Genomic DNA, 10,828 nt, shown 5'->3' on the forward strand with positions numbered 1-10,828 from the left:
TTGAGGTAAAAAATCAATTCATCCCGAATTCATATATCACAAAGGATTCACTGTGGCTGAGGTGTCACTGCAAGTGGGAAAGTAGGAAGATGAGGCTTTTCAGGTACTCAGTGAGGAGTTCAGATTTTTATTTTCTGGGAGATGGAGAACCATGGGTGGATTCTGGTGAGTGATGAGATGTGGTCATTTGCAGGGACACCTCCCTCTCGGAGCTCTGTGGAGGTAGACTTGGTCAGGCAACTCTTGTCTTTTCAAGAAGGACACCCTTAATCTCGTGGTGGACTTTTTGAGAAGTTGGTCACAGGGTCATTTTGCAAAACTTTTCCATCCAGACCTGAAAATTAAAGTTATTCCAGTGAGAATCTAGAGCACAGTCTAGGTCATATTACATAAACCATGTTGGACTTTGAAAAATGGGATGTCCTATTTTTATACATTGCTAATAAAAACAAGCTTATGACTGCTCTCTGAAAATTCTAGGCAATACCCCAGCCTTTCGTTGTTTTAGTTTCTAGTACATTTATATTAAAATGTTCTGTTTTTAGAATGGTTCACAGTGAGGGGCACCACTTAATTTACTTTATCTTTTGCATCCTGTAATGTAATAAATGTCTGTATTTCCACATAGCTTTTTCATCTCCTCTTTATGACCCCTCCACTGTGGAAAGGTATCACTATTCTCATTTTAAAATTCAAGAGGCTGATACTCAGGTTAAGCAACTTGGCCTTCATTACAGAAATAGCAGAGTTGGAATTTGAAGCCAGGTCTTTCTGACTCCAAAGTGTTTTTCCCCCAGTAGATTACCCTCTCTCCTTGATAGAACTTGTCTAATTGCAATGCCGTTTTTCCTCTGTACACCCCCTTTCCTAAACATTTTCTCCATGTTGCCTGAAGGCATTGGGTGAATTAAAAATCTGCCCATCTCTGGGTTAGGATAGCTCAACTTCTTTAATTGTTTAGCTTATGTAGCCTGTTACTTCCTCCATGATAACAGGATAAAGAAGAGCCAGGGGAGATCTGTTCTCCAACACCTTACATCACTCTGCAGACAATTGGCAGTCAGGAGAGAGGCAGCTGCCACACTCTTCAGATATCTATTTAAAGTTCAAAGAGACGGTGCGTGACAACAACGAAGAGGTGAGTGTGGCCCTGACCAACCCACCCAGCAACAGGAAGAATGGCTGAAAAAGGTAAGATTTAAGGCATCAGACCCTCTTGGTAAGACAGGCCCAAGCTCCCTGGTTTGTTTTATGTTCCCCAGTATTTAGTATTTCTCAGTTATTCTTAAGAATGTGGTATCTCTGCTAAATGGGCATTCATCATATATGTTAGCATGGCTACGAAAAAAGCCATTCAATGTACAATTTATGGATTATGTCTGTACGTTACATGTAGTTTCAAAGGATCAAACAGAAGAGCTTAATTTGTTCATGCTTGTTTTGAAAGAGGTGGGAGTCAGTTATTCTCGAGTGTTATACAAGATTCGAGGTATTGTGGTGTGCTGGACCAGAATTGAGGACATTTGATTCTGTCCTCAATTCATGGCTGTCCACAGATCAGCCATGTGAGTTTGGGGAAGCTCCGCTAGCTCTCTGGGCCTGCCTCTAAAGTGAAAATAAATAAAATGGACTTAGTCATTTCTGATATGCTTCAGATCTGAATTTCTTATTTTCTGGTTTTAAAATGTGTGTTATATTTAAGAAAAATGATTGACTCTACTATGACAGAAGGGGCTGAATATATATTGTTTCCAAGAAATGCTTTTTTTTTTTTTCAACGTTTATTTATTTTTGGGACAGAGAGAGACAGAGCATGAATGGGGGAGGGGCAGAGAGAGAGGGAGACACAGAATTGGAAACAGGCTCCAGGCTCCGAGCCATCATCAGCCCAGAGCCCGACGCGGGGCTCGAACTCACGGACCGCAAGATCGTGACCTGGCTGAAGTCGGACGCCCAACCGACTGCGCCACCCAGGCGCCCCCCCAAGAAATGCTTTTTTACACTACACTGTTTGCTCTTAATCTGGACAATGATCTCATGAGATAGGCAGTATTGTCTTCATTTCCATTTTACAGATAAGGAAACTGAGGCATGGCCGAGTATAGCCACTTGCCTGTGATCATAGAAAGTGGTGACAGCAGATTCTGAATGCAGACAGTCTTGTTTCAGAGCACAGTGCCCTTAAGGATACTTCCAGGTATAACCTCTTGGGCATGCTCAGAATTGGACGGAGAGAAGCATTTTGAAATCACTCTTCATATTTAAAAAGAAGTTTTGTGCTTGTTTGTGCCATAATATAAGTGACCTATGCAAAGTATATTGTGTTCCTATATATTCCTATTTCAAAACAATGCTACAGATTATGGTAAAACTTAAAATATTCATGTTAAAAGAACACAAATGCAGGCATACTCTGAGTGTTGAAATGCAGTCAACTGTACTGTTTTACAATCAGTAGTAAATAATGAGATATATACTTTTAGGGCTTTATTATATGTAAATTTTAGAATCGTACAAAAATATGCTTGTATAAGATATTTATAAATGCTCAATTAGAATATTCGTATTAATTTTTAAGTTCTTTGAAACTGGGAAAAAAGTGAAATCGCATATATGAACAGTTCAAAAAAGTTACTGCTATGTACTCCCACTGTAATGGCACCTTAATTCATAAAAAGGCTTTCATCCAAATGAGAGTAAAGGGCATATCACAATGTTCGCTTTATACTTAAAGCAATACCACAGGCAGGTAAAGACAAAGGTTTTTCCATGAGTGGTTAATGCTTTGTTCAAGGTCAAAGCGAGATGGAGAAGCAAGGAAAACCCGTTGAATTTGTGAGAGTTAAAAGACATGCCAACATTCCTGGAAAGATAGATTTAAACTATTAAAATTCACTTTAACTGCACAAAGTTTGCTTTTATTAGAGGAGCTCCTAATTTTAGAAGTGTTTCTTTTCCTGATAATTTTAATAGTACTTAAAAAAAAAACTTCACATTTTAAAATGATAGAAATGGTAACAGGCACACAATTGCTAAGAATATGCGTTCTCTTTGTTAGCTGGTGGTACAAAACCCAATTGTGCTTTTCAGTTAAGAATATATCTGAGTCCTTAATGTGTGGACATTAATTCTATATGATGTCTTTTTGTGCTCTTTTTGAATCTTTTTGTGTGGTGTGCATGTACAATGAATATTTAAAAAATGATAATTTTATAAATTGCTTTCTTCAGATTAGAGTTCAAAATAGACACAGGAGTAATCATTGTTCTAAATGTCTTTTATGTGTGTTGGATCAGTGTTGGTTGCTCTATTGAATATGTTAAGAAAATAGAATCTCTTTTCTCTAGTTGAGAATGATTATATAAGGTATAATGCTTTTCTTTTCCTATGATACTTAGGATTAAAGTCAGCTATGAAGGCTAACAACAATTTTCAATAACTTTCCCTATATTATGATTATTTAGTTTAGGAGGAATTGCCTCAAAAGTCATTTTCGATGGTTTCTATGTAAACAGCTGCTGTGTTCTTGAACAAATGCAGGGATGTGTTCTGTGTACCCTAGGCACACACACAGGAAGGTTAGAGTTTGCAAAGCTCTTGCACATGCACAGTATCATTTGATCCTCTCAACAACTCAGGGAGGTAGATACCACAAGTTTCATTATCTCTACAAATAGGGAAGTTCAAGCTCAGAGTTGCCCAAGGTCGCATAACTGTAAAAGGAAAGCCTATCATTTGAACACAGGTCTTTCCTTTTAAATACCCAGCCGAGTCTCATGTACCCTTTGTAAAACAGAAGATAATAATCATGTCTGAGAGTGACTGAAGAGTGTATTTTTTTTTCCTCTTGATATTATCAGATTCCATTTATTCTCTCAAATAAATTCTCTATCTTCAGAAGATATGATGCCAAAACGACCTACCTACTCTGTTTTCTTTTCTTTATTTTTAACCAGAATCTACACTATCACACCTTCTGGTCCCTATTCTTCTCTTGATTGGCTGGATTGTGGGCTGCATCATAATGGTTTATGTTGTCTTCTCTTAGAAAGGTAAAGTTTTCAATAATTGAATATGTTTATTCATAAAGACCATACGTTACTCCAGGAATAATCTTTTCTGTTTTACTAATGGAACATTTTATCATACAGGCAAGAAGACTTCAGATTGACTTCATTTAGAAGAATTAAGAAAAACATGAACATGACAGATTATTAAACATTTCTCATGTAAATAAACTGCAATGTTTGACATCACTTTCTAACCTTGGATTTGTAACCTGTTACTTTGGTGTACATATGAATCTTTTTAGGACCTTTTAAAAATTCCAACTACAAATAAGAACTGTAAGAAATTATGGATGAATTTCTCTATAACCTGGGAATAGGAAAAATGTTCCAAACTTTGACTAAAAATGCATAACCAATAGGGAAAAGTTTGATAAATTACATTAAAAATTTTGGGGGGGTGCCCACCAAAAAAAAAACCCTATAGAAAAAATGAGCTAGAGATGAATAGAGATCGTTGTTCACAGAAAATAAGCTGTAAATATAAACTTCCCCTTCCCCTCTTGCTCATGATAAAAGAAGTGTAATTAAAACCGCACTGGAGAACCATCGCTCACCTCGTAGCTGGGACAAAACAAAGATGTTTGACTTTATATATGTGGGGAATAAAACACGCTCATATACTGCCTTTAGAAATTAAAAATGGTACAGAATTTTTAGAGGTGTTTGACAGTCAATATCTATCAGAATTAAGTATGTATTTAACTTCTGACTCAGCCATTCCTTTTCTAAGAATATTGCATTTCCCACAGATGCACACTGGTAAAAGTGCAAAATGGCATCTGCACAGGCCTACTTATTAAGGCATAATTTGTTATAGCAAAAACCTGGAAACAAGCCAAGGGTCCATTAACAGGGGGCTGACTAAATAAACTGAGTTCTAGCTACATAATGTGTTACTTGGACGTCTGTGAAAACGAATGAAGGGAGTCTCTATATACTGATGTGATGTCATCCCCAAGTCAAAGTGTTGAGTGAAAAAAGCCAGGTACAGAATTATGTATTCTACCTTTCTATAAAATGGAGGGGGCTGTATCAATATGCACATTCTTATTCAAGGGCTCAATATTCTTTTCTCCAGCACTTTAAAACAGAAGGTAACGTTTTAAAGGAGGAATAGAAATGAATTTTTCTATTTTTCTATGTTTCCACATCCAACCTGATCATTTTCTCAGAGAACAAAGAAAGCTTAGCGCAGTAAAAAAGAACAAAAATTTTGGAAGTCAGATTGCTTTATCCTAACTTGGGAGTCCTTTGAATAGTTAATTAATCTCTCTAACCTCAGTTTTCTCAACTATAAAAGAAGGATAATAATATTCTCATGGGATTGTTTTGAGGCCCACAATGTTTTCTAAACCTGCCTGATCTGAATTGACTGAGTCATTTGTGAAAAATACAGATTCTTGAGCTCCTTCTCTAAGAGTTTATTTTGGTAGGTCTGGAGAAAGCCTGTTAAAAAAATCAATTCTCCAGGTGATTTTTATTATCATAGAAGTTTGGAAAACACACTTACAGTGTATGTGTATATGTAGGCATTCCTCCAGATACATATAGACATTGATCCACGACAGCTTACATTGGTAAGTCCCAGCCACTTTTCTGTTTATTGCTGCAGCAAAAAAAATTGCACTATATTATTATATATTATATTATATTATATTATATTATATTATATTATATTATATTATATTATATTATATTTTAATTACATTAAGTATAATGATACATAGTACTATTTGTCCACTAATATTTTCACATATGTGAATTTTATTTTCTTTATTAAATTTAAGCCCTTTATTGGTGAATCCATTTCTTACCTTTTCAACGTATAGACTATAATTCAAATTAGACAACTACTAAATATGCACCAAAAGGGTAATTATTTTCCCCCTACAATATCCTTGAATACACAATGTTGATGCTCTAAGTTTGAACTTTAAAGATGTTGAAGTAATTTAAGCTGGATTGGAATTCTCAAAGAAGTGACTAGTGATCTGTGAATAATACATCTGAGTAGATGATTGCATACAGATCTTATAAGGCATAGAAGCTTATATGTTTTTAAATTTCCAAAATCTTCAGTGTACATTCTGTCAAAGTGCAGTTATACCTATTTGAGAAGAGTATGATGGGTTAACTGTTTCTTGACATTTTTGACTGAATTAATGCCTAGCCTTACATCATCATAATACCCACCCTATGCCTCTCCCCTACCCCAAGACCTGTATTGATATTAGACCTGAGAAATACTACTTTTCTAATACCTATTAGGACATAAAATATAAAAAACTTTAAAGAAAGCTGTTTATCACTCTCTGTGTCTGGGAAAAGTGACAAATTCCACTGAGTCTTGAAATGTTTAAGGAAACTCCTCATGATCTACCAAGCTCAACAGAGCTGAGAAAATTCCCAAGGATAAGTCCTGGAGGAGAGATCCCTGTGCACAAACAGATACAAGGTTTTCAAGTAATATGCATCTATCGATCTTATAATAAAATAAACCTGAATTTCTTTTTTTCTGAGGAAATTTCCTAGTTTTATTTATTATTTGTTTTATTTACTGTCCTTTATTTTTGCTTATTGCAGTTTCTCAGACATCCCCTTTCTCCTCTTCTTTCTTAGACAAGCACAGTAGTTCCACTTAAAACATAAATATACATTAGCCTGAGATTCCTTTAGAGGAAAGAAAGAAAGAACATCAAAAGCAGAAGAATATTTTGAGTTGGTAATTTCCCTGAGAATGAGATGGATAAGGTGTTTTATTCTGCTCTCCTTTGAAAGTGATTTCCTGTTTTGCAAAGTGAGATGGGTATGCAATTTCTTATAAATCATCTGAACGAATCCTGAGTGGGCACAAAGTGGGTTTTTTTTTTTTGGAAGGACAGAAATATCCCAGGGCTTCAAATTTAGGCCATTATCGGAGATTTAAGACCATTTTCAGTAATTTCCCTGGGCTGGGCATACACGCCCTTATAAATTCAAAATTCCAAATGACACAAATATAGAGCTGATGAAGTTATTTTTAGAGCTTATGCCTATGACTATTAAAGGAAATAGGATATTGATTAGAATCTTGATGTTGAATGAAATAGGGTCATGGAGAGATTGTTTTGAGTTACAGGTTACCTGCTCTGTAAAATCGGTCCAGAAGTGGAGAGTAAATGGAAACAGGCTTAAAAAGTGGTTTGCATACTGATGTGCTTAAAGCCTCTAACCTGGCATCCTATTTGTTTTCTCTCATCTCTACCATGTGAAGATATACTCAGGATAGGATGTATTTGCATTTAGAAAATGCAATTCCCTAGTTTAATCGACACGGTGATCTCATCAGGATGTTATAGACATTGGGCATATTCCTCATTTATCTCGCTAAAGGTAGAAACTTGCTTTGGAGCCCATTGACATTAGATGGAGAGATTGCTTTGGACCTCTTCAAGCATATAGCCAGATCTGTCCAATTTTGTTTTTCCCTTCATTTTCTGCTCTTATCTTTATTTAATCTCACTCTCCTCCTATTTCCCTGTTGTACGGAATTGACACTTCTTTTCTGGTCTCAGTAGCCCATGGGGAGTAATGAAATCACCTTAATATCAGTAATTCTAACTTCCTTGGCTCTTGCACCCTCCTGCTGAGGAAGCCAGGAGGGTCTCATGTAGCTCAGATGGGCTTATGAATATGTCCCCTGCTCTAGTCACTTCTCCTCTCCAGGACCCAGCCGTGTCTCAGAGACACTGTGGGTGGTTTCCCATTTCCCCCATCTCTCCCATGGCAGCCCTCACTGGGCCTATATGTTGGTCTGTGAGCAAGTAGTTGTTTGTGGAGTTCTAAAGCAGTGCTGCCTAATGTTACATGTTCCTCAGGGCTTAATTAAATAGTTCTTTTAGTTTTCATTTTCAGCCTCCCCTCTGGCTCCCTAGGACATACATCCAGGGCAGAGCCAGACAGACTCAAGTGGCACCTGCCACACTAAATTCACTATCACTGGGTCAAGTTCCTCAAGCCTGGCTTCTTCGAGGAGTTCTCCCAGGAGTCTCCTCAAAGTTACGCAAGCAGGCTTTAGTTTATTTGCCAGATCAAGATACCAGACATGCTGAGAGCTGTTGGGATCTCACTGCCACTCGAGTAATGCATCTGGATTCTCAGAGTCTTGTGATACAAATAAGTAGGGTCGGTGAAAATTTAAGACAAAATACTGGTCTCAACCTGCCAAACAGATTTAAAATGTCTTTTAATGTTTATTTATTTTTGACAGGGAGAGAGAGAGAGAGAGAGTCAGAGAGGAGCTGTCAGCACAGAGCCCGACAAACTGCAAGACCATGACCTGAGCTGAAGTCATTCGCTCAAGTGACTGAGCCACCCAGGCACCCCCCACCAAACAGATTTAAAAACGAGTCGACTGATTAACCATTGGAAGAACATTATTTTAGAATTCAGTGTTATTAGACATTATCATCTTGGTAAGAGTTTATCTGAGCACCCTTACCTCCAAACACACACACACGCACACACATTCCCCACTAAATAAATGGCAGATCCTCTTTTTCAAACTGATGTATAGTTGACATATAATATTAGGTTCAGGTATACAACACAGTGATTCAACATTTATATTGATTACAAAATGTTCACCATGATGAGTGTAATAAACTCTTTCAATGTAGGATGTGTGACAATGTAGGATTCACTAGACATGACAGGAAGATGTCTCATGGATATATATGAAGTGAATAAGTGAATGAATGCCTGAACATTACCTTTAACCAAACAGTCTCATGAGATATATTAAGAGCGTGAAGCTCTTAGCACAGTGTCTAACACTTACTACGTGCCCAACTAATGTAAGATTATTTTAATCATTATTAATATCACAATTTTCCTTATTACATCTTACATACATTCTTACTTATTCCAGTGAACAACTCTGTGAAGTAGAAATTATGATTAACTCCGTGCTGAAAATAAGCAGGCTGGAGTACAGAAATGTTGAGACTTGTTCATGATTATATAGTTAGTGATTGGTACAAACAATACTTGACCCCATGTCTTCTGATTTCAAATTACAAATTGTTTTCTACTATACTGTAGGATCAAATTATAAGACTTTTTTTTCTGAGAGAGAGAGAGTGCAAGTGGAATAGAGGAGCAGAGGTAGAGAGAGGGAGAATCTCAAGCAGGTTCCATGCTCAGCCAGGAACCCGGCGCAGGGCTCAATCCCACAGCCCTGGGGGTCATGACCTGAACTGAAATCAAGAGTCAGACGCTCAGCCAACTAAGCCACCCAGGTGCCCCTAAGATTCTTTTTGAACTATACTAGAAGATGCACCAAATTTCAGAGGAGGAAATCTCTACCCTATATTCAAAGAATTAACAACTACATTTGTTTCTTCTAGGTGACATTTTATTTTCATGCTTCTTGGTCTCCACATTTGTGTCCGTTGGCACAACCTCCATTCTTTCTCTAACCTCCTTTTGGTTTTCCATTCAGTCCCTTTCTGTGTAATATTGTCAAGTTCTTAGGTTTCTGTTGTCAGTCTTTTGACATTAAAGGATCTTTGTACCATAGAACTTAAGGCTCTTAACCAGGTATATCTGGGCTGCCTACTTTCATTTCTAGCTCTAAGCCAACTTTGCATGTTCTGTTCTGGAAAATAACTACTCTTGGCCCTAGCATATTCCACCCCTTTTCCAAACACCTAAATTTATATAACTGCCTCCTTCTAGACTTTAAATTTTGGCTCAAATGTGAGCCTCCTCCAAGAAGCAAAGGGACATGGAACTTTAAAGCTTTCTCTGTATCTACAGATAGAGTGAGCTGACGGTTTTCATGTTGTAAGTGCTGTAGCAATATTCACACAAGTGCTTGCAAGTAAACATGTAATCCCTAGATAGTAAGAGTTTTTAGATCCTTGCATAGTTCTAATAACAAAGACATATGAAGACTATCATTAAAAGAGACATCTGTAATAAAGGCCCTCTTCTCCTGACAACCTCAAACAATTCAGTAGTAAAAAGTTCAGATTTGCTTCATCTATCTTCAGTGCTGCTCACTTCCTCAGAAGTAACTGCTATTAGCAATTAAGTGGGTATCCATCCAAAATCATTGCAATGTGTTTACCAGATAGTTTACATGATATGGTTGTAAAAGTGTTCTTATTCATTATCTCACTTGATTCTCATGAAAGGTAGGTGTATCCAGATGTGTGAAATAAGACTTAGGAAGTCTTTATTTGGGCAAAGTCCCACAGCTGGTCACCAGCTCAGCAGAACTTAACCCAGGGCTGTTGTATATAGTCTTTGTTGCTATAACAGATGCCAACTTGCAGTGTGTGTATTTAAGATTAATGGAAATGGAGAGAGCATTGAACTTGTACAGTAAATGACTTAGTCTTATTTATGGTGTGGCATGTATCTATATTGCTTACATTTTTATATTCCATTAGCCTATATCTTCATGTAGTTAAAGCACTGAACAGCTGTACTTGCTCTGAGATGCTCAAAAGTCCCTCCCTTACCCCCTTCTTCTTCGCTAAGCCCAAGGCTGATGTATTCATTTTTCTACCAATCTTGATAGAGGTATACAGTGAAGTTGATATGGGATCTCTGAAAGTCCAACTGTCTGGTTTCCTGGTGCATGTCTCTACAATGTGATGAGTTAAAATTTTTCAAGTTTAGACGGGGCACCTGGGTGGCTCAGTTGGTTAAGCGTCTGACTCAATATCAGCTCAAGTCATGATCTGGAGGTTTAGGAGTCCAAGCCCTGT

The 10,828-nt window shown here is 37.2% G+C and overlaps 1 protein-coding gene across 1 annotated transcript in view; it reads left to right on the forward strand.

Annotated features, from left to right (window-relative positions):
• Positions 1–4,256, forward strand: part of STRIT1 (small transmembrane regulator of ion transport 1) — a 38,198-nt gene extending 33,942 nt beyond the window's left edge. The window contains exons 3-5 of the mRNA XM_027061571.2: positions 996–1,191; positions 3,957–4,052; positions 4,152–4,256. Coding sequence (XP_026917372.1) covers positions 1,179–1,191; positions 3,957–4,048 — 105 coding nt within the window. The 5' untranslated portion in view covers positions 996–1,178 and the 3' untranslated portion in view covers positions 4,049–4,052; positions 4,152–4,256. The remainder of the gene's footprint in view (positions 1–995; positions 1,192–3,956; positions 4,053–4,151) is intronic.
• The last annotated feature ends 6,572 nt before the right edge of the window (positions 4,257–10,828 follow it).

This window comes from Acinonyx jubatus, chromosome C2 (genome assembly GCF_027475565.1).
Source record: "Acinonyx jubatus isolate Ajub_Pintada_27869175 chromosome C2, VMU_Ajub_asm_v1.0, whole genome shotgun sequence".
NCBI classification, from domain to species: Eukaryota; Metazoa; Chordata; class Mammalia; order Carnivora; family Felidae; genus Acinonyx; species Acinonyx jubatus.